This window comes from Amphiura filiformis, chromosome 18 (genome assembly GCF_039555335.1).
Source record: "Amphiura filiformis chromosome 18, Afil_fr2py, whole genome shotgun sequence".
NCBI classification, from domain to species: Eukaryota; Metazoa; Echinodermata; class Ophiuroidea; order Amphilepidida; family Amphiuridae; genus Amphiura; species Amphiura filiformis.
Genome location: NC_092645.1, coordinates 11,272,831 through 11,298,255, shown reverse-complemented (window position 1 = coordinate 11,298,255; position 25,425 = coordinate 11,272,831). Strand labels below are relative to the sequence as shown.

Below are 25,425 nucleotides of genomic sequence, written 5' to 3'. Positions count from 1 at the left end.
ATTTCAAATTTTCCCCAACATTCATATACTAAAACTGGATCGATTAATTATTAAAAACATTGGACGAGACGTAGTCGAGTCTAATATTAAACTCATAGCAATACCAATAAACATTTGGCGTAAAGCATCCAATTTTATCATTATTATGTTTTGGATCCAGTATTTTCACACACTTGGATTCATCAAAACATTAATAATGTGTAAACTTACATCAAAGTTGATGTTAGACCAAAGGTTAGGTAAATTTGCTCATTTAATTTTGCAGTGTAAATTAAACATTAAAGGTGACTCTATGTCTAAAATGACTCCATATTGGGAGTCATTTGTCTCCCTTGAAGAGCAATAAATTTCTTGACTCCCTTGAAGAGTCATAAATGTCTTGACTCCGTCGACGACTCTGAATGTAGAGTCAATTGACCCCACAGGTAGAGTCAACTGACTCTCCTGTGATAAGCAGGTGACTCCTTAGAGCCAGTGCTAGTTTACTCCACTTATAGAGTCACTTGACTCTATCCTGGCTATCAGTGTAGGGTGTTTAGATGTTGGTTTTGGTGTGTTTGTTAAAACTTTGTTTATTTTTTTATTTTTTTGTTTTTCTTATTGGTACTTTTTAGAGACTTACAGATGGCTTGAAGACAAAATTTAGCCATTTAATGACTAAAGGCCTCTCATGCCTATAATATATTAAACAATATAAATATAAACATATTATTACTATTTTAGTTGCACATGTCCTTTCTGTTTCAAATGTTCATCTTATTCCCGCGTTTTAATTGCATTTAATGTTCTGTCTTGAAAGCTGACTGGAACCGGCTGCAGGCTTGTAAGTGACGCGGGGGGTGACACAGTCGTGACTAGCGGGCGATGGCGGGCACTCTTCTGATGAGCGTGCAGACCGGCAAGTTGTGAATAGGCACTGTGACATACATTGCAACGGTAGGGCTTTTCACCTGCATGGAAAGATACAAGAAATAAAAATAATTGTAAGAAAAAAATCTCGTGGAAATCTAAATCTGCAAAAAGTTATATGCAGAAACATGAGCTACAGTGCCATGATGTTCAGGTTGTGCAGATGGGCGAGAAAATCTTGACTTCCGATATATTTTAATAGCCTGCCAATTTTAAAACTTTTAATTGTTTTTGCATATACGTCGAGAACCAACCATCGCAGAGAGACTACCAAACTATACTTTTTCTGAATCATTTTGACAAGAAGGATAGGCCTATACTTTGGTACGGTTTTGAGCAGCAAATCTGATCAATTTTGAAATTTGACCCCTGACTGATCCTGTACAACACTTTTTGGAGCAAGGTTTATATTTGCCACTAAAGTTTTTTCTGGTATTTCAAGCTCTTCAGCAGAGATATGGTTCCAGGCTAAATTCACTTTTGATATACTTTGCAACTTGTCTAAAACATTGGTAATGATGGTTTCAGGATTGCAGCCACGGCAATGCAGGCATAAATGAATCGCGCGAACTTGAAATATATGTCATAGTCGGCCTGGTCAAAGGACCACACTGTCCGGCATAAAATGTTGTATTTCTTCTCAGATTTTCAATTATTGATAAGCCATGGTAGTAAACGGTTCAGCTCATGTTAGAAATAAGTTAGCCTCATGAAGTTAAACCAGTAGGCTTGCAAAGCTGTAACTTGTTTTTAAACTGGTCTATTTATAGAGGTCACACTTTATATTGAATTCACAGTAAATCACAGCCACTGCCCAAAAATCACATCAGCACTTAACACGTAATCAAAATAAAAAGACACAATCTGTTAACAAAATTCTCTACATTGCTGTTTTACTTATAAGATCATTATTTCACCCAACTTAAATTCCAACTTATCAGATCATTACATTGCATCCGATGAATTTAACCCTGAAATTCCAACAAAGTGCAACTTGAAATTAAGGTAATTTGCTTGTTTTTAAAAAAAGCTATCACCACACGAGCCTGAAGATCATTTTGACGCGCGTACGGTCTCCGACCTAATTGCAGACTTAAGGACAGTCTGCGCCCTCTAGCAAACTATAAAATTTCAGCACTTTAAATCTTTTTTTAAATTTGATTTTTGCAACGAACTGTGTCCTACGATGATAATTATCCGTTTTAACTACTACAAGTGTTTATTATGATTTCATTAAATAGGTATATAACATATATATATAAGATCCAAGCGACTATTGGCTCTTGAATAGTCATCATGAAAAAGTACACGCTAGCGGTTGACAGGTAGTTTTTACACGGGCACTTCTTTCACTTATGAATAGCTTAATACTTGAACAAACCGGTCATTTTTACTTCGAATTTCCCCATAACCGAATCCTGAAAAGCAGGTCAAAAAAGTGAAATACTTTACACGAATCTTATTTTTTTTTCTATCTAGGCTATGTCAATCCACTGTTGGATGTATATATATAGCCCTCCTCATGATCACTCCAGACCTTTCTATCTTCTGCTACTCTCGCCCATGTTGTGCCAATACATGATGTTATATCATCTCTCCACCTCCTCTTCTGTCTAGCTCTTCTTCTTTTTCCCATTCTTGGTTGCCATTCTAACAATCTCTTTGTCCATCTGTTATCATTTCTTCTGGCAACATGTCCAACCCATCTCCATTTTGATTGTTTAATTTTTTTCAAAATATCTGCAGCACCGGTCAGCTGTCTAATGGTTGAGCATCTTACTTTGTCTCGCAGTGAGATAATTAACATTTGACGTTCCATTGCTCTTTGGGCAGATTGTAGTTTAGTTTCTAAATATCTAGTTAATGACCATGTTTCAGAGCCATACATCATTGTTGGAAGGACACATTGATTATATACTTTCCTTTTGAGTGACATATAGGTATAATTTTGTTGCATAAGATTTCTTTATGTCTTCCAAAGCAGCTCCATCCTGCATTTATCCTTCTCAATACTTCTTCATTCGAACAATCATTTAACCTCAGTGTTTGGCCCAGATATTTATACTCCTCAACTGTTTCAATTTCCTGGTCTTCAATGATGATCTTTTCATCTGCTGCCAAATTTGTCAATATTTTGTTTTTCCTTTGTGCATTTTCAATCCCACCTTCTTGCTTTCTTTATTCAAGTCATTAAGTTGTGTTTCCATGTCCTTCACTGTTGAGGTAGTAAGGGCAACGTCATCTGCAAATCGGAGGTCTGTATTATCATCACTGATTATTTTTAAAGATGAAACAAAACAAATCATTTATGTAAACTTACCCGTGTGTAGTCTCACGTGATTTCTAAGTGTCGATGATTGGCTGAATCTTCGATAACAAAACATGCACTCAAAGGGTTTCTCAAGGGTATGGATGCGCATGTGTGAGCGTAAATTACTGCGGGAATTGAACCCCCGTCTACAGACTGTACAGTTGAGACGACTTGGTGAGCTGCTTGTATCGGACGTTGTTATATTGTTAGTATTAGTGTTGGGTGAATCTCGATGATTATTGTGTCTTTCGGGAGAACATTCACCTGTAAAAGTATTTCAGATCGTTAAAGTGACATAAGTTGAAAGATAAATTTGTAAGGCGGCGGTGGCTCGGCCCCTGGTGTCCGCCCCTTGGATCCGCCCCTGGTGACTGTTAATTATTTAATCACATACCTATCTTTAAGTCATTTTAGATCACAACATGCCATGCCATGCCATTTCAGTTCATGTCATACCGGTATCACTTGCAGTCTTGATATATTGTGTCATGTTATTATGTTCTATGTCATCATGTAATGTCATGTTATGTCACCATGATGCAGTCATGTCTACAGTAGAATTCATCTCGACCTTTGCAGGACTTAAACCCAATTAAAAGCTATTAAACCAAGATAACACTCATTGAAGCAGCTCAACTGATTAAATTAAATAGATCTTCTCTGGTTGTGCACAAGTGTCTGTTTTCAATGTGCGACATCGCAATAAAGCTGGTATTATAGCTTCAGTTGGGTAACCGATTATAAAGGAAACGAAAGGAAACAATGGTATGTGTAGCTTTGTTCACGAAATGAGACAAAGACCTGCTTTTTGTTAACCAGCATTCTTCAAAATGAGCAACATAATGATTGTTGACTTAAGGGGGTACTACACCCATTGATTTTTTTTGCATTTTTTGCATTTTGTGAAGAAATTACAAAAAAAATTGGACAAAGTGGTATGCAAAATGAAGGGCAAATCTTCTCGTTTTATTGGTGGTATCGGTATCAATGTAGCTTACATGCTTTTACAGATAGAAGCCAAAAGGAGGTACATCACTGATGATTTAAATTCACTTCATTTTGGAAAGCTTACTATCAACGGATTTCGTTAAAATTTTGGATATGTGTTGCTAACACATTAGGGAAATAAAGTTGATATGTAAAATGGGAATAAGTGGTTCCTGATTTCTTTTATGACTTCATGAACTTGGTGCTCCACAACTATCAAAAAAGGAACTGGTTAAAATGCTTCTATTTTCAATGTTGAGCTATATTTTGCATTTTTAACTTGCGACATTATTGCACTGAAACTTAATTAAGCCATAGGTAACAGGTTACAACAACCATACTACAGCAATGATGAAAAAAATTGTATTTCTTGTCACCTATACAACCATATTGGGTAGTTTTCCGTAAGCTTAAGTTTTGTGATTTTGGTAACTATTTTATATTTATTTGTGAAATCCGTCTCAACTAGGCATTCTAAATTGTACTCACCATTTACATCCCAAGGTATATTAGTATATCCACCATGCACTTCTCGATATATATCCAGTTAAAGACAGAATATCAAAATTATGCCTCATATGATATCACAGACTCTCACATGTGTATTCAAAATTGATGCTTAAATTTGACCTGAACCAATTGACCTATAACCTGACATACGGTGACCTAATAGCCTTTTCTTCTCCTAACAACTAATGACTATGCATCCATTGTATAAGTGTTTATTTAATTTATTCAGTGTTATATCATGGTAGGTATTTTGCATGCACCACTATAGATTTTCTATAGAGAGTATAACAAAGGATTTAAATAAGTATTCTATTCATGTACCCTACTTGAACATTTTCAAAAGAATAAATTATGGTTTGTTATGAAACACAGATCTGAGTTACTAGGTTACAGTAAACAAAACATATATAGGGCTAAAATGACTTACTAAAATTGTTGAAATTCACTTTATATGTAGATATATTTTATAAGTTCAGGACATGAGGTGATAAACATATATATATGTACTTAATAAATTTGCAAGAAAAAAAAGAAGAGGGGTACTGATGAAAATCGGGGTATTATATCGCCTTAACACGGTTTGGAAATAATTTCTTCATATTTTTGGTGTTATCTGTCGTTTACATATCCTTCCTAAAACACAAAAGTGCGACCCTCTCCAAACATCTAAATTAGCTAAAAATTTAGGACATGTTACAAAACTATATTTTCTAGAACCTATTTAGAATAGTTGAAATGTAGCTTGTACCGTTTTTTTGTGGCATCCTTCAGAACGGAGCGGTCTGTTACCAATATAGCTCAATATTTTCGGTCAAATCTCCATTCAATTAACACGGGGAGTTGGCTAGCTATGAGCTAGCTATACTTTGCCCTCACTCATATTTTACAAAAGTGCGACCATTTCTGAACATCTAACCTAGCTGTAATTTTAGGTCATGTTAGGGGCGCACCATTAGATTTCCAGGGGGGGACATGGGAGTTTTTTGAAAAAAAAAACCTTTGCCCACTAGTGAGGAAAAAAAAAACTTTGCCCACTAGTGAGACAAAAAAATTTTTTTGCCTCACTGATGAATAATAAAAAAAAATTTCCCCCACCCAACTTTGTATACAAATTTACATTAAAATTGAAAAAAAATAACTTCGCCGCCGAAGGCGGCGAAAAAAAAAAATTTGGTGCTCTTGGAGGCGAAAAAAAAAAAAATTCCACCGCCTCCTGCGGCGAAAAAAAAATTCTGCCTGACCCAAACTCCCATGCCCCCCCTGAGAATCTAATGGTGCGTCCCTTAGAGAAACACATTTGCTAGAAGTTTGAGAGAATAAATTAAATATTGGCTGGTTATTTTTCACACAGTGATGTTAACTAGGCAAGTGTCCATTCTTCCAACGTACATCATTTGTAGAGGTCACGCGTCAATGGTGAGAGCACTGTGTATTGTGTATAGGAAAACGGACAGTAACTGCAGTATGCATAGTATGTTATCCTCGTATGTCATGTCCTGTCATGTCATGTATACATACCTGATTGTTTCGTCTTTGGTTCATTTGGTGGGCTGTCACGTGTAGCTAATGCGATCGGAATACCAAGGAACATTTCATATGCAGTGCCGTAGTAAACTAGCAACTCTTGATCTGGTGGAATTGTCTGGACAAAAAGAACAATCGATGTATCCGTTATTGCTAATTGATCGATGTATTGGCTAATTAGTGTAACAAAATTAATGGCTGTAAATATTGCCAAATAAACCACGACGCACCATCATCTAGAAATACATTTACATGATTTAGTGAGTTTGTCACGCACGTGGCTTATTTTATTGCCTTGTGACATAATTATACTGTCGAAATTATTGTGGAAATTAGTGTCATTTGACAATATCACCTTATCGATTAATAGTATGTTCTTAAAAAAACACAAAGATGCGATTAATTATAAAGGCAGGCATAAAAACTTTATACTTTTCATGCCCAAACAAGTATAAAAACAATTGATGACATGAAAGATGAAAGGAAGTCTTATAGAATAAAATATTCAGAAGAAATCTTATTTCATGTCTTAAAATACTTCTGCCTTAGTGGTGTTAGAGACTAGAATCAGTTAGTCCGTTTGTGTTGAAATATTGTATCATCCAAATAGGATGGTCAAGACGCAAGTTTTACGAAATGGCATTTCCTGAAAGACATCAACATTCAGCTTGGTGTAGACCGGGGATGCGGGTAGTTCGAGATGTAACCCTCGGGTCGTTGTCGAGTTTCTACATGAAGTTCATTTTAAAACAAACATACCTTGAGAGTTCTGTAGAATATTTCTGATCCCATCTGGAAGACTTCTAGGTTTTGTTCTTGATCATTCCGTGCACAGTTGACGTAACACATCCATGTACGGAGAGACTCATCGGACGCATCGACGAAGTGAGATAATCGACCATGATCATCGAATACCTGAATGGTGGACAACACAATAATTGAAAGTAAGAACATTTAACGAAACAATACTGGTGCACAAAAGAGTTACATATGAAAAAGTCAAAATCAGTTTCTAAACAAATGCATGACCATGTATCTACCGTGATAAAATATCATAAAAAGCGATTGCCCTTTAATGGAGCAAAACAAAGATCACAGAAAAAACAATCAAAGAACAGCAATCTTCCCTATGAAAAACATGAAAGCCAAATAATGCAAGTGAGTTTGTTCACTTGAGTTACATGTACATGTACGTTGGAGAAAGAATCAAAACAATTAATGACAAGGCCAAATAAAATTATGCATACGGTATGTCAACCAGTGTAACATCATGTGATGCGAGCAAGCAAAATGAGCCAACTGATGGTCCCAAGTTAACCATACAAAGAAACTAGACAAACCACCAAAACAACCACCCGAAGGATACAGGGGGCAAAAATGGGGCAAAAGGGAACCACAGATTAAAAACCCTTTAAAATGGTCAAAAAGGAACCGACAAACGACTCATTCAGCCCACCCATATCATATCAATATAAATCACAAAGGAATAAAATAGAACTAAATATGGACATATCAGCAAAAATTACTTTTCAAAAGAATTTAAAAGTCAAAGCAAGCAAAATTTTCAAAAGTCCAGAAGCCTATACTTTAGGCATGTAAATCATAAAACTGACTGCTAAATTTAGTAAGAGTCAATGCAAACAAAGTCAGACCATGTTGAGTATTAAATAGTTTAAGCAGTCTAGCTTGCAGTTCCATTCAAACTCATAGGTTGCGAGAGTGGCTGTAATTCTGGATCATACACCCTGGCAGTTCCATTTTGCCAAAATTACAAAGTAGCTGGATACGAGAAAAGCGGCTTCTTCCCCTCTTCCCTGAGCTATGATAGCTGGCATTAGCTGTTTCCTTTTGTTCTGAAGTCTCTTGGACAAAGCTGGTGTCGTATGGGCTCTCTGAATATCTAGGTCAGTTAGATCAGGGTCAACAAAGTCTCTAATGAAGGCTTTTACAAAGTTAATATTAATACCAGATCCTGATCCTTCTGTACCTTCTGGAATATTGAAAACCATCACATTATTTCTCCTTGCTCGGTTTTCAAATTCATCATCTTTGTCCCAGACTCTGTCGATTTTCCTTCTGCATATCATTAAGCTTCTTGTCATACGTTTCACTTTGGAGTGTTATCGGATTTGTTATGTCACTCAGGTTCTTGTCCAATCTACTTTCAAAATTAGTGAACCACTTCGGTGGTGTTTCGTTATCAATACCTGCACTATTTCCGTTGTTATGATCTGAGCTATGCCGGGGCGCCGCCATCTTTAAAAATCTCTTTGGCAACAGCCGGGTCGTCAGATTTCTTCTTCTTGGCTGTGTTGTCTTTCTTCTTTTTTGGCGTCTTTCTTTTTTTTGGCGATTCATCGATCTTGTGCTTCCCTGACATGATGATCACTACGTTGCAAAAATTATAAGAAAATTTCGGGGAGAATACTAAAAATCAATAATTTTCGGAGCAGTCACACGTTGACCACTCAGCTCTCGATCATCACAACAGCGTCCTCTCAAAATCACGGTTTAAAAAAAAAAGGTTATTATATGGTTTTCTAGCCACTTTAAAAAAAAAATTATAAATCTGACATATTTCTTGCGTGTTTTTTAAGGTCTACTTTTTGATTTAATTTTCAATGCTATATAGCAATGATAATGTGATAAACTGTAACAGTTTGTTACAAAGATCCAACTCAATATATACGTGCGTGCTTTTGACAGTAACACGCAACAGATGTTGACCATTAATTTTGTTTAAAGGGCATATCTATTGCAAAAACAGGTTTAACTCCATTCGAAGAGAATAATTATTACATTACAAGTTGACACTCGTTGCATTTTTTTTATTCGTATTTCTCCTGAAAAAAGAGAAATTGTGTTGGTAAAATGCTGGCTTTACGGGCCCTCCCCCCGTTCGAAGCGAAAATGATACCTTCCCAGCAAACACAAAAACGTTTTAAATAAGTTATATTTTGGGTTTTGGTTTAGGTAAAAACATTTTAATAACATTAAAATGTCGGGTTATATAAAGGTCATGATAACGTTTTAAAACGTTTTGTATGAAAACACACTACAACAATATTTTTAAATGTTTTCAAAAATGTTATTGCAAACTATTTTGCAAACATTTTTGCCAAATATTTTGTCAATACTTAAATAACATCATGTTAAAATATTTGAACCCAGCAAGCACAGAAATGTTTTTTTCAAAAACTTTTAATAACATTTAAATGTCGGGTTATACAAGGGTCATGAAAACGTTTTTAAAAGGTTATTGAAAATATTTTGGGCAAACATTTTTCGCAAAATATTTTTCAACTCCCAAAATAACATTCTGTTTAGAATGTTTTGTATCAAGTTTTCAAGAATGTTTTTGGAATGTTATTAAAACGTTTTTATACCCTTTATATAACCCGACATTTAAACGTTTTCTGTAAAACATTTTTGTTTGCTGAGCAGTAGATTATCAAAAATGTTTTTGAGGTTATGAAAACGTTTTATTCTCTTAATATACCCTTTATATAACCCGACATTTAAACGTTTTCTGACAACCTTTTATAACCTTTTGCGAATGATGTCGAAAACGTTTTGTGTTTGCTGGGAACTTATTTTCTTAAAAAAAGAGTCATTTTTATTGTCCTCATAATATTAGATTGCCAATGTTGTCCAAGCCATGCCCTTTAAATGATGCTGTAATATAGACATCAAAAATCATTTCAAACAACTGTTACGTGTAGAAATAGAGAGTATAAAATATGATTCACATAAATGATCAATTAAATACTTTGATAATGCAACACAGATAAATTTGTTAACTAAGGGACTGTGCAATAATTATAATTATGAGTCCTGGGGAGGGTAAAACGAGAGGGGGGAGGGCAAGACATTTTTGGCGAGCCGAAGGGGGGGGCGAGAAGCAATTTTAGCAAGTCGGGGGGGGCAAGCGATTTTTGGCACACATTCATGGGGCGCCTTCTAAATAAACCGCTCTAAAAAGGTTTAGGAAAATAGTACTACGGAAACGTTTAAATATGCAGATTTTCATGCGCGCTGTGCTCGCAACATATATCTAGACTATTTTAGGTTTGCAAATTGGGACCCCCAAAATTTGGCATGTGCAAGGGAGGGACCAAATAATTTTTGGCAGGCCAAGAGGGGGGCAAGTAATTTTTGGCGAGCCGATTGGAAATTGTACACCCCCGGAGGCTCATAATTATTGCACTGCCCCTAAAGTAAGATCAGTGGTGTTGAGTTTGTATTGTCGACTATGCTTACAATGTACCGTGTAAAAACGTCATTCGGACCAGCTGTGTATAACGAGTTTTGAAAATGATGTGATTATGTAGATATGAATTGTGGCAATATGAGCGTGTTCATATTATAGTAAACTTGCTGAGTATTAATTTCATCGTTGACGATCATTACAAGCCGGTCTTTGGAAGGGGCAAATATGGGACATACAAACCTAATTCTAATCTTTACATTTATAAGCTATACCAATGTGGGCATATTTTCATGGCAGAGACATGATCCAAGATACAGTACACCCAAATTAAATGTAAAGCAGAAAAAAGCCCAAAAAGCATTACGTACCACCTTCCATGCGCGTTGGTGCAACCCACAAAAAGACATCTATATTTCATCGTCATTGTGACGTCAAATGGGGTGTTGGAGCTTTTTGTTTTTGTTTTTTGATATGAAAAAATGAAAATGAACTCTGATATTCATTGAGACCATTTTGTAAAAGATTTAATGATAAGTTATATTACAAAAATAAGAATATATGGTTAACCTTGTTGTAATTGGCCTTATAGTATTATACCGAAACAATTAAACTAAGCCACCACGTTCAATTTGGTTCTATAGAACTATCGGTGCCCGGTTAGGTACCGATGACTCTTAACATCGCTCCCTGGAGATATAATAAATTGTATCAAGCATAATAATTAAGAGTTGCATAGTGTTATTGTTTTTCATTTAAATAAAAAAAACACATAAAAAATGCACTGTACAAATATTCAGGGTACGATAAAAAGTGTCATCGGTATCTCTTCGGGCACCGATAGCGCTATAAGACAGAAAAAAATGTTGTGCCTAAATATTTTCAGACCCCATGTCCAGGGGGTAAAATAACCGGATCGGATGAATTAAAGGGTGTATTTTCCCACTGACACAATGTCACTACAACTATTGCCACAAGTTTTGAAATAATATCTCACAAAGAGGTTCAGAGATCATCCTCCTATTTCAAGGGTTAAATTAAGGACAACTCTAAAACGTGTTGTCCTTCATTTAACTCATTGAACTCTTTAGAGTAGTTTTCACTCTCTTTAAGTGGATTAAAGTAAAAAAAAACCACATTTCATTCTTAAACCACTCTTTTGGTGGAGCGAGTGTTTCACTCTTTTACATTTAGAGAGTGCTTTTTCTCATGCATTTAGTACATTCTGAAAATCATTACGATATCACTGTTCACGTCTCTGCTTTCTACGTTTCTCTACCCGGGAACCACTCACCTCCCACATAAATCTGTTATCCATATCTTTGGCTATATCTGGTAGTCTAATTACTCTTCCTGTAAACGGACCCATCTCGGTTCCTTCTTTGATCCAGTCTGTGGAGAATACACCGAGTGATGCCATCGGTAAGGAGGAGGGACAGAGGGTGACCTGTGGTGGGGTTGGCATATCTGTAGAGTAAAAAGGAGAGAGTATGTAATATCGCTTCATGACGGTGAGTCCTGGGTATCCTATGATACCAGCTTCATTTTGGACTAAAATAGTTTGTAATTGACATTTTTCGCGCGCAATTGTCCCAGTAAAACTAGAAAAAAACGCCCCCTAAAACTTAATACTTCTACCACTGCTCTTGTTGGCCTAAACGAATTTGTTTCATTTTAGAAACTTACCCTTTTCCATTTTAGAAACATCAAAGTCTACCAAACACACAGCAGAAAATAAACACGCGTATATCCAAAATCAACACCTCTACACCACTTGCTGACAAATAGCCCTCGACACATCATCATTTCAGTTCCATGTCCAGCCTACGACTGACGGCTCCATACCAAAGCACACAATACCAAAGCAAGTCAGCTCCACAAATGAGCGATTTGTTCACTCGCGCAAATTAAACTCCTACCACATATCATATACGCTATGGTCACGAACCAACCGACCGCGGCCAGGAAAGTCACTGCACCAAATAACATATATGACCAAACAGTATAGAATCCTGTAGGTTTTGTAACCAACCTATTTAAGTTTATACAAACATTGGCTGATATGCTCAAATAAGCATCTTGTATCAAAAGGACTGACCGGTATATACTCCCTTAAAGGTTAGGTCTATTGCAAAAACAAGTTTATCTCTATTCGAAGAGAATAATTATTACATTACAAGTTGACACTTGTTGCAATTTTTTATGCGTATTTCTCCTGAAAAAAGAGACATTTTGTGGGTAAAGTTCAGCCTCGTACGTGTTCTTCCCCCGTTTGAAGCGTACGTGTTCTTCCCCCGTTTGGCTGATGACGTAGGTAAATGAAGCGGACACTATACCATGCTCTCATCATACAATAACAATCGCTTTGACATGTTTGACATTAGCAGCAATGAGTTGTACTATCATTTACCATAACAATGCTGCATAACAATATGCACACTATTGTTCTCATTTCGCAAACAAAGCACACACAGTATTGTTACTATGCGTTTGCTTTGTAATATTTCATCCAACTGAAACTATAATAACTACATGTGTTTGTGGACTTAACACGGTTTATATGCTAGTCTCAGATGAAATTCTAAGCTCAAAGTATTTATTTATTTTTTAGGCCTAATATTTCTCATGATATTGATATACATATGAATTGTAATATCACAATTTACTATATATATATTATATAAAAAAGAAGCCGCTGATTTTATCCATATGTTTAAAAACCATTAAATTTGTAATACTTTTGAGAGTTTTTTCTGTGAACAACAACAGTATACGTTCTGTCCATTGAGAGCGTTTATGGTCCCTTTTCTCAAAGCGGGCACATCTCATTTCATGACGTCGCCGTTTTTTGCCAAATCTGTCGCGTTCGAAGGAACTCACTGCTTAAGTTGGTTTTTGCGGAATATCAATTTTAAACGTCTTATTTTCTCAAAAAAGGAGTCATTTTCATTGTCCTTATAATATTAGCTTGCCAATGATATGATGTTTTTTGCAATAGACCTGCCCTTTAAGGGTGTATGCTATTTTGGCTTTTTGGGGCACGGGGGCACAACAAAAATAGAATTGAATTATTTTAACTAAAACATGCAGCTGACATGCCCACATTGTTATCAGTTCCATATTATGTGTTTTATTGACATGAATATACAAAGCTCATGAATAATCGTGAATTATTAATTTCATTTGAAGCTGAGAATGTCACGCTAGGACTATTGAATTGATGATTATAATTATAGTCACTATGTTTATGAATAATTTTTCCAAAACATTAACGAAGCAAGATAAATTTATGATCCATATCAAGTTTTTACTTATGAATTTATCTGAACTGGGCTCAAAAAGAAACTTATAATTTTTCACAAGGTCATATATCTTAAAATCATGTCTATAAAAATTAACCTAAAGTGCACATAGGATTACTTCAATACTCTAATCTAAATACTGGTCAGTAACCAAACAATTGTCTAACTGACACAACAGAAAAATGCACTGATATGGGACAGTTTCCTGGATCACATTCACAGCCCAATAATTGGCAACCAACACAAGAAATCTGTGAGTAAGTGGAATAGTGTGGAACAAGACCTGTTTCTTGAAAAAAGTGTGTGAAAAGCAGAAGCAGCTCCGTACTACACCATTCCACTTACTCTTTGGAAATTATCACCTGTGTAAGGATCTTGTACACATTCTCACAGATTTCTTTTGCTGGGTTCCAATTATTCGCCTGTGAATGTGGTCCAGAAAGCTGTCCTGTGCCAGTGCATTTTGCTGTTGTGTCAGTTGGATAACTGCTTGGTTACTAACATGTGTTTAGAGTAGAGTATTGAAGTAATCCTGTGTGTAATTTTGGTTCGGTTTATGGACAGAATTTTAAGATATGACCTTGTGACAAATTAAGTTTAATAAATAAGTTTCTTTTTTTTATCCCAGTTTATCTTGTTAGAAAGCACTTTTTTGTGTGTGTTTTTTGAATTGAGTTGATTGTATAATGTGTGCGTGTTTGTGTTTTTTTGCATGTAAGAGAGTAAAGTTGATTTTTAATGTGTCTAATTATTGTTTTTCTCTTTCTATAAAAATGATATAAAAAGGCCATGTATTTTGTTGCTATGTTGCTGAAATAAAATTTGTTGGCAGTAGCACCATGGCTGTCAGATGATAAAAAAAAAAAGGTTTTTACTTATGAAAATAGGCTATTCCATTTAAAATCCACACTGCCCCTGTGGAAGAGTTAGCTAAAGTCTTCCACAGAGGGAGTATGAGTTTCAAATAGCATAGACATTGGGTAACTTCCATTTCAAATACTCATACCAGCTGTGAAAGATATAGTACAGGGGGCTATGGGTTTCAAAATGATTAACCCTGACCAATTACATTTGAAAAACATACTCCCTCTGTGAAAGATATTTCCAAAATCTTCCACATGGGTGGTGTGGATTTTAAATGGAATTACCCATAGAATTTGATTAAAAGCCCAACAATATTTGATCAAGTCTTTATTAATAAACGAATAAATGTCTTCAAATTCGGACAGTTTCAACCAGAAGATGGTGGCCGACATTATTCATGTGGCAACAGCCAATAGCGTAAACAAAACAGACAGTATGACGGCAACACTGCCTGAACGTTGGACGCCCCGTGCCGAGGTGCGTTTTTAGCTCTATTGGCCCCGTTACAGAAAAAAAAAAAAAAAAAAAAAATGCACAAAATATATTTCTCAGTGCAATGTATACATTTTCACATGAAAATAAATATTTTTAGGTTCAAAATGAATGTGAAGAAGAAAAAAAATATTATAGCCGGGAGTGGGAATCGATCTCGGGACCCTCTGCATGGGAGGCGAAGACCTTACCGCTAGAACACACAAACATTGATACACGATGGGAGACATTTTTAGTATATACCATAAACATATCGTGCGTTATTCATACAAAACATTCAAAAAACAGTACTTACAATGAGGTTCACTGTCGAACCTCAACGGATTTAGACTGATAAAATAGTGCTTAATAACATGCATACACTTTTGGAATTATTTGAGACATTTTCGTGTTTACGTGTAAAACCAATGACGACGTCAAAATTCAGTCAATCTTGGCCGGCCCCCCTGGTTTCAATCGAAGTAAAACCAAATGTATTGCTTGACCTATTAACCTAAAAAAATATCACTTCTAATTTTAAAAAGCGCAAGTTATTTGTGTAAACAGATACCGAATGCATATCCAAACAAGTGCATATAAATGGTACAATTACAAATTGATTTCATTTGGACGATTGCCCTCTTGTTGAAATTAAAACGCTGCTGATAAAAATGTAAATTTTGGTTAATTCATGTCATTTATTAATTGATGCCTGTGCGTGCGCTGGCCCCACGTTTAATAACAACAACATAGAATTGTCAAACAAGAAATCGCTCTTTGTTATTTTCCCACCGCACGCGATATATAATGTTCGCAAATTAAATACAAAAGTGAAACATTTCTATTCATTAATGTTCTATAATTATGACGATATTATTGAATATTAGTTTAATTTATAATTACAGTGCGCATGCACGTGATAATTCTCGCCATGTAAAGGTGGTACTACACCCCTGATTAATTTTGTGACAAATTTTTCTCAAAAAATAGCTACACACTGGTAACAAAAGTTCTATATATTATAGGGGCAAGGAACCCAATTACTTCACTGACATTTCAGGGATTCAAGAGAAGTGGTACATTCTAGCGGTATCTCTTTTCTTATCATAAATAACGTACCGCTTGTCTTGAGTCACTGAAATTCCAGTATAGTAACTGGATTCCTTGCCCCTATAATATTCAGAACTTTTGTTACTAGTGTGTTATCATTTTTTGAAAAAAATGCTAAAATAGTCACAAATTTATCAAGGGGGTGAGGTAACACCATAAAAGAAGCGATGATTAGTAATGAATCGTAAGTCATTGATGTAGTTACAACCTCTATCAAAATATCAAGCTTTTGATTCATTTCATTGATCAAGTTGGCTTTCCATAAAACAAAACCTATTTTGACGTCCATTTTCGGTTGTCTTTTTGGTGTATATGAAATTTGAACGTCTTTTTTTTTTTTTGCGTTTATTAATACTATTTCAAGTTGCCACAGCATTGCTATATAGCAGAAATAAAGCATACTAGTTAATTTAACGATGTCATAATAACAGTATAACGTAGTTACTCTTTTACAACTTTTATTAAAATAACGTTTTTATTTTCAAACCTTCCATAATGACAATCATATCATCTTTCCTGATGAAAAAAAATATCATCTTTCCTAGATCTGTGATGAGACAGAGATGATCAATCGCAAAAGACGACAAGTTACTACTTGTATTGGTGTGTCAGATCTTTGGAAATGTCGAAATTTATAATTCTGACGGGTGTCAGAATTCTGGAATTCCGACAGCTGTCAAAAAGTTAAAATAATTTTGTAACATGGGGTTCATGCTATTTTCTTGATCAGTTCCAAGTTTTTTGAAAGGCTGCGTCAGAATCTTGAATTGTCAAAATTCCGGAATTTCGACAATTCCAAGATTCTGATGCAGCAAGTAGTTATAAAATTGCAAAACAACATACTCACAGTGGGGTACATTGTCGTACCCCAACGGTTTTGGAGCAAGATAATTTTGCTTTGACACCACATAACAAATTTAGAATTGTTTGTGAAGATTTCATGATTATGTGTTAATCCAATGGCGACGTCAAAAATTTATATTTGATTCTAAATACAGGGTTCCCAGATGCAAACCAATCGATCATTTCTCTTTGAACACGTTACGTTATTTAATCTATTGTTATTCTATTTCAGTATGTTTAAGTTCTAACGAATGTTTGATGACGAAAAATCGATAATATGTTACATACAATATCTAGCAGAAATATATTATCGATTTTACGTCATCAAACATTCGTTAGAACTTAAACATTACTGGAAATAGAATGGCAAAAGATTAATAACGTACATATTGTACATACAATATTGTACGTACAATAAAAAAGTCTGTATACTGCTTTAATGTATTTCATATAAACAATTTGCACTTTTCTATTATATATCTACAAAGAAAACATAAGTAGACCAACTTGTAGCCATAAAACAGTTTGGTCACCTCAGATGGCTTGACCCAAGATCTGCGTGGGGTGTGTACCAACTCATCAAGCTTACGCCCAAACGACCAAAGCTAATTTTAAATCCATCCTTTGCGCTCATTTAAGTGATACAATTTTTAGCCCAGCACCGTACCCGGGGGTAGAACCGACCCTCGTAGATGACCATCGAGGAGGGGGGGGGGGGAGGTGAGGCCCATCATTTTTCACTTTACTCTTATAAAATTATTCCAAGAGCTGACTTTTTACTTGTTAGTTGGGTGAAAATAATCATTTCCTGTTATATTTCGGAGAAAATTTGGAGGAAATCGCATTTGTTACGAGTCGTACTTGACTCAAGGCCAAAATCACCTTTTACCCAAATTCACACGAATGCACAACACAAATACACTGTTTGATTAAGCTAATAAAATCTAAGTCTTTAATTGAAAGCCAGTTAAGATTGGTACAATATATGACAACAAATGCACATACATAATAATCAAATATAATCACTCTTTAACTATTTAGTACTTAGCCAGCATTTTTCTTCTTGGTAATCATAAAGTTCTTGCAATGTTCTGGACGTCTGATGTAATATATCCTTATTTACTTGTCCTGCGAAAATCAGCGAAGTCCTTTGTACACTTGCATTGATAAATCCTTGCGTATAAAATCCTCATACGAAAATGGTGTTACTTTCTCCCAAGTACTAAAATCCTTGCGTCGTTCTCCAAACACATTCGTAACTCCTTGCGCAGTTCTCCAAATCACTTTGCTCCTTGCGCCGTTCTCCAATATTAAACTCCTTGCGCTTTCTCCAAACTTGGTGCTATTTACAAGCCGACGACGAACGTCGGCTTGTTCTGTCTTCTTCTAATTCTTTCTTCTTCTTCTTTCCTCTGGCAACTCGTGACATTTTGCGTGACTTGCCGCGTTTCGCCCTAGCTCTCTTATGCTTTGACAGATTTCAACCATACTTGACCCAAATGACCACTGGGCTAGACCAAACCATCCATTTGACTTTGACCTGGCTTTGACCTTTGATCTCAAAAGATAATCAGACCAGAATAATATAACCATCATACATGAATCAGTGTTCCCTGATGTATGCATGGTATTTTTATTTTGGGGGTCAAAGGTCATTAAGGGGTCACTTCCTGTTTTAGCTGAATAACTTTAAGAATTTTTATCTCAAGAACTAAACATGTTAGAATTTTTAAATTAAAATTGGAACAATGCATTTTGTCGGTGTACATAAGGTTTTTTTTCATTGAGGTCAAAGGTCATTAAGGGGGTCAAAATGTCAATCAAAAATTAAAAAAAATCAAAATCCATGTATAAGTTCCGATTAAGCTGAAATTCACCAGGAATATTTCTTATGACATCCTAAGCACAATGCAAGAGCAGTTGACCCCATCCGTGACCCAAGGGTTAAGTTATAGGGTCAAAGGTCAAATTTCGAAATTGGTCCAATCGAGCTCAAATTCAACAGGAATTATTCTTACGACATTCTAAACATGTTAAAAATATTTATGACCCCAAAGGTCAAAGTTTAGGGTCAAAGGTCAAATTTCTAAATTGCTCAAACTTGACCCATTAACAGGTCGGCTTGTGTGTCATGTCTCGCATGACTTTCTATATAGCTCTTGTTCCACCTTTCACACAATATCTTCAGGAAGCAGGACTGCGATGCAGTTGTCCCCACTTATTTTGACAGTTGCGTTGAATCAAAATTCTGGTTTGTAATTTCCTTTCTTTGAAGGAATTGGACTGTAAGTATAGCCCAGATCAACACTATCAACTGTCACCATAATTGTGTTTACATTTTCTTATATCCCAAGCATTGGAAAAACCCCATTCTATTATGGGCCATTTACTACCTTCACATTATGTTCAATCTGGGGAATTCCAAAGTCTTAATTATAACATTAACCTTTCTCATTACATCACTTCCTTAGGGGAATTCCATTACATCACTTTCTTTTTACAACCTCAGGGGGTTTCCAAATATTCCAAATTAGATATGATTCAACTTGTTTTGCTCAACGTGAGAGGGGAATTCCCCCAAAATGTCATCACTCATGTAACTTTGTAAACAAAGATAAATCATCAAATTAAATTACTCAGGGCACATCACACATTTTTCTAGAATTTTCAGCCGAAAATCATTTTTTTTTTTTTTTTTGGACATAGAATTTCCCAAACTTGCATGGGCGCCCTCACATTATGACGTCACAGCAGTGGCGTAGCCAAAGGGGAAGAGGCCCTGTGTGAAATCGTGCCCCCTTGGGATGATTGTTTTGTACTTTTCAGCCCATTTTTGACCATTTTCGTCAAATGTTGCCCCCCCCTTCTGAAAAAGTGCTGGCTACCCCACTGCTTCGTTTTGTGGGGAATGCTTGACTTGCTTGTACTTATTTTGGTATAACTGGGTAGACTAAACCCATAGCTATACATTGTACCAAATTTAACGGTATATTGCAACCCCTTCGTAGTCGAAATATGGCCAGGTAGTTCTATGGTTAAATTGAAACTGACATAAAGAAAAATATTGAATCAATGTAAAATGGCAAAAAAACAACACAGAAAAAACAAAAAACCCAAAACCCCCCAAAAAAAAACAACAACCAACCAACAACAAAAAAAAACAAAAACAAAAACCTTTTAGCAAAGAAAAGATAAGAGCAGATAAGAACTGTAATCAAATTTAATGTTTTCCTTCAAAATGCCCAAAAGAAATTGTCTGTGTTAGAAAAAAATTATAATTGGTAATTATAGAATATATATATACATTTATACAAAAATCATATGAATACAATTGCGAAAACTGAATAAGTGGATCCCTGACGTATTGTATAAGAAATTGTTAAATTGTTAAATTTTAAAGGCCAGGTGCAAACAGCTCTTCTAAAGCTCTTCAGACCAGAAGAGAATTCTACAACAGCTCTGAACCTCATTTCAATAGTCCCTGCAGGTACTACATGTATTATGGCGCAATATCTGTACACCGAACCGACGGTAACCTTCCTCCGCATCCATTATTTTACATTTTTCACTATTCTAAAGTCTTTCTATTTACAATCTTGGGATTTCGTTAAAAATTTGCTCTTATTCTGATTAGCAATTGAAATATTCTTTGGCTCTTTATACATGCATTTGAGCCTTTTTTTAAACAGTTTGAAATCATTCATAGATTATATCGGATCCGCTTTGCCAATACACATTCGTATCTTCGCTGGCATTCACAGATTATATCGGATCCGCTTTGCCAATAACGGTATCTTCGCTGGCATCAAACACAGCATTGTGATGGTCTGTTGATCCATCGGACGGGTTGCCATTCGAGTGAAAGCTACTTAGGTGGAAACGTATGTTTTCTTCTCTTTTTTTCCTGTAAATGGGTAAGAAAAAAGCATTTGTTCATCATCTTATAATAATGACTACAAATATCATATCATTTCACTTATTGTATAAGTATGACAGATATTTTAAGAGATTAGGATATAGTAGGTTTTAGGAGCGGTGGCCGAGCGGAACGGGCTCCGACTCATAATCGGAAGGTTGCGGGTTCGAGCCCCGGTGATGGCATCGTGTTGTGCCCTTGAGTAAGGCACTTTATCTCGATTACTCCTCTCCACCCAGGTGTATAAATGGGTACCGGCATTCTTAAATGCTGGGAAGGTAACAGACTCGCAGTGTAGGAGTGTGCGAGTCTGGCCCAATCGCCAATGAAAGAGAGATGGGCACTCCGATCACTGTTTATACAGGATCGTCTCCTTTACCTTTACTTTTTAGGTTTTAGGTTAGAAATTGTAATTGTAACAATGGTGATGATTAAGAGTCTATGTTGTTAAGATCATTAGGTTTGGGTTTAGAAATATGATTGGATTAGTGTTGGGGTAGTAACTCCGATACGATTCAGTTGGGATAAAAGTTTTATAAATTTATATTGAGAACTTATGGTTGATACCACTAAATATGATAAGGAAATTATTTCAAAACATGTAATAGAATATTGTAGAGTGCTTTTGTGTACTAACCGTTGAATATGAAAAATGTAGGATCCACATACGATAACAACGAGGAGCAAAATAGCTGCAGCAACGTAACCTCCGACCAAAGCTGTAAATAAATATGACAATATCAACACACAGTTTGTATTCATTATTGGGTTAAGTACATTTTGATATGTTCCTAGAGATTGTTAAATTGGGGGAACGCGATGCTTCGCAGGTCAGGGTGAGACATGCGACCGCACATTTTGGAGCACCTTTTAATCATAAAGCGTTTGGAAAATTTGAGCAAAACTTCACATACGTAGTATTTTTGTTCATCTCATTGGTAATCTAGGAATTGGTCTATTTTAGGTAATGTCAAGATAGCTAATGACATCCCGCTTGAAGCTGTGCAAACTCGGGCATGAAGCTATCAATTCGCCTTGTCGAAGTATGGCACACACAATAGGAGGGCAGTATTCAATCTGGGTAAAACCCGGCAAATTCAAAAGCCTTTACCCACTTCGTGCAGCGCTATCTCGAAAAGGCTGGTAGTGCATTCCAAATGTCTGCAGAGCATGGGAGCAATAATCTTTTGTTGGATATATTGGGTCTAGGGTCAACTGTGTAAACATCGGGAGCCCGCCATTGGAGCTCATGTGCCTCGCCGTAAAAATGCGATGAAAATGACCCTCCCAATTGATTGTGATGGCCCAGTGGTTGGATCTGGTAGGAGTAGGCGGTCACCCTCAGAGATGCTTATGATGTGAGGGTTTTACTCACATTGATGTTGATCTATTGAAAACGTTAGATAATCACGTGTGCAAAGGATTTGGGGCAAGAGGTATGTTATAAACCGTATTCGCATTTTCAGAATCAATAAGTCTATCTGTAGCCGTTCACAGAACCCATCAACCCACCCCGCAAACAAAATCTGGTTAAAAAGGGCGGTTTGTGAAGTTGCTGCTATACCTCTTCGGTGATATGCAGACAACTCATATTCATAGTCTCCAGCATTACACTACTCCCCGTAGGTTTTGACAGCACCGTAGGTGTCATCAGTTCCGTTGGTTTTACAGGTGGAGTAGGTTTCATTCGTGCTTTAGTAGTTACTCTGGGGTGTGTTATAACAGGTGTTAATGTTGTAGTCATTGGTGGTTCGCCTGTGGATCAACAGCAGAAAGATATGTGAAGGTTGTCATTCATCCAGGTATTAAATTGAACATAGAACTGATCACTTTTATTTGAGCGGCTACAGTATCGCACCTTATCCAAGGTGCATCGTCAGGCCGTCTGACATCTTCAGGCCGTCTGACAATTCTGTCATCAAAAACATTCCTAAGAAGTTCGACTCAAGATCTACGACCTCTGGCAACACCACCTTGTCACAGGTCAACGACCTTTTGTCGCCAGATCTTCAGACGGCCTGAAGATGCACAGGTGCGATACTGTAGTCGCTCAAATAAAAGTGAGTCCAGTTGATAAGTTTATGTTCAATTTAACAGAAAGATAACATTTCATAAAATAATGTTGGGAAAATAAAAGCATTATATACGGATGCGTAGCAACTGTCCAACATGAAAATGGAGGATCATCACATCACAGTCTTCATAAAATGTTGAAAAAGGTAACAGGTCTAAAAGAAATTTATATGTATACATAACAATGTAACAATTAGTTTATAGCGGGTTCGCTGTCGGACAAGTTTGGAGCTGTCAAGCTTTCTTCAGGAGTAGCTCGGACGACTTGAGGACCCAGAACCTAAGAATAAGACATGTATAGCACCTTTTGACTACTGATGGCTCTGAAAAAGAGCTGCTCACTGAATAAGATTGGCCCTTTGACAACAGAGAACAAGCAGATCTAGCCTATCTGCTATTTGTATACCGACACTTGTCTTATTATTAGCTGAAACAAATGTTTATAATAGTCCCAAGCGCATCCCCCAGATGATTTGAAAATAGGTACGTATGCACCATATCCATTGAAACATACCAATAGTAGCAATCCAGCTGATAGCAAATCCACGTCCATTGATGGTCAAGTCGGACGTAAACATAAACCAGAATCTTTCCCCGATAGCTTCCAATATCACTGGTGCGTTCTGGCTTCCTGTCAGGTACTCCGCTACCTCAGTGACTACTTCATTATCCGGACCGTAATACAATCTATATAAGACAATTATTTGAAATAATGTTATAAACATCGTCACTGGGCGAGAAAAGTCTCGTATGTACTTTTAGACCTTGAACATGGATAAAGCCTTGTAGTTGTAGACTTGATATTGAAGAGGTTAAGTTTATCCATGTTCAAGGACCAAAAGTAAATCAGAAAACACCTCATATTTACTTTTGGCCCTTGAACATGGATAAAGCCTTGTAGGTGTAGACTTTGTTTTGAATGGCTTCAAGGACAAAAAGTACACCTATGGAAATGGAAGACATGGCATTAATCTTCCACGTAGCACAGATCTGACAGAGGAATGTGAATTCAGACACCATTTAGGTATCCCCATTTGAAATTCACACTCCTGTGTGGAAGATTAATGTCATGACTTCTATGGAAAAGTAGTACGTTTTTCAATTTGATTAGCCCAAAGGTTATCGAATTCGACAACCTCAAAGGTATAATAAATGTACGGGCATACTCTATATCCTATAGTCATTATCAGATTGCCAGATTACTTCAGGTTTGTCCTTTATTTGCTTCATTGACGCATATCCTTGTGCCACAAATATCTAAATTGTGACGAATTTTAGGGTGTTCTTATGTTGAAAATTAGAGATGTTCCCATTAATTTGTAGTGCGCTACGCACAGGCACAACGCCTAGACGTTGATCCACAAGCCTCAGCACACTTTATAGGTTGTTGCTGACCACTACGGCCCCACATCATTCCACAAACCATTAAACAACAATTCAGGGACTGGTCTTTGCTGATGCAAGAGCGCACACCCCAGACATTTCACAAATAACCTTCGCAACCAGGATTTGCTTCCCGAGTTTCGTACAGGTTACAACGAGACAAATTAGCAGTAAGTTCGTTGTTCATGGGAATTTCAAGCTAACATGGCACCGCCAGGGTTCGAACCCGCAACCTCTCGCACCATAGTCGAACGCCTTATCGATTGCGCTAACTTGACTGTTGTCACTACCAGTCGGATTGCGGGTGGCATGCAATTTTTCCACGAGAGCTTACTAGGCACCGCCAGGGTTAGAACCCGCAACCTCTCGCACCATAGTCGAACGCCTTAACGATTGAGCTAACTTGACTGCTCATTAACACAGTATGGTAATGCAATATGGCTGCATAAGCTACCATATAAACTTACCTATCATTATCCGATTCCATACTGTACGGATTGATGAAGAAATGTATGTTGACAGCTCTAGAAATATTGAATACGTATGTGGTTTGCCAAGGCTGGGTGTTTTCGGATAGTTCGACTAGTGAAATTCCCTGTTGTACTTGTGAAATTCTTGTTGCAGCTTTCGTCTAAAATGAAGTGTATAGGTATATTCATTATACAGATATATGGAAAAACAAATTAAAACAAGAATTTGATATGTTACTTGGTGGGATATAAATGGAATATTCTGGTATTGTGAGACATTTGGGTTCTTCTGTGGATATCTCAAGTTTAAATATCATATAGAAAAGGGTATAGGTTATGGTATAGGTTTTCAGTTTGAAAAGTACCTGAAAAGTTGCGTTGCTCTTTATGTATAACCACAGTACCACACGTATAGTGTTTGGTCATCCATCCCCCACATACATTCTGCGTTGATTTGCGATCAACAAAAGTGAGGAGCAACATATCGATCGTTTATGAATAATTCACACTTAACCCTCACTCGCCTTCTGTATTAGCGACCTCTG

General features: G+C 36.5%; 3 protein-coding genes across 3 annotated transcripts in view; all 3 read right to left on the bottom strand.

The window, feature by feature from the left end:
• Positions 1-390: 390 nt before the first annotated feature.
• Positions 391-12,144, bottom strand: LOC140138968 (PR domain zinc finger protein 12-like). Its single transcript, XM_072160749.1, has 6 exons — positions 12,135-12,144; positions 11,743-11,915; positions 7,001-7,156; positions 6,236-6,359; positions 3,230-3,484; positions 391-950 (listed from the first exon to the last, which is right to left on the bottom strand). The coding sequence occupies exons 1-6, from the start codon at positions 12,142-12,144 to the stop codon at positions 757-759; spliced, it is 912 nt and encodes a 303-aa protein (XP_072016850.1). The 3' UTR covers positions 391-756.
• An 8,639-nt stretch (positions 12,145-20,783) lies between these two features.
• Positions 20,784-22,566, bottom strand: LOC140139840 (uncharacterized; the record flags this gene model as incomplete). The annotated part of the gene is given in 3 exon segments (XM_072161587.1): positions 20,784-20,942; positions 21,592-21,673; positions 22,519-22,566. Coding segments are annotated over 3 exon segments (272 nt in total), but the record flags the coding sequence as incomplete, so codon positions are not given.
• Positions 22,567-24,934: 2,368 nt separating this feature from the next.
• LOC140138967 (scavenger receptor cysteine-rich domain-containing protein DMBT1-like) overlaps positions 24,935-25,425 on the bottom strand; it is a 16,666-nt gene continuing 16,175 nt past the window's right edge. Inside the window, exon 10 of the mRNA XM_072160748.1 lies at positions 24,935-25,041. Within this exon, the coding sequence (XP_072016849.1) occupies positions 24,935-25,041 (107 nt within the window). The remainder of the gene's footprint in view (positions 25,042-25,425) is intronic.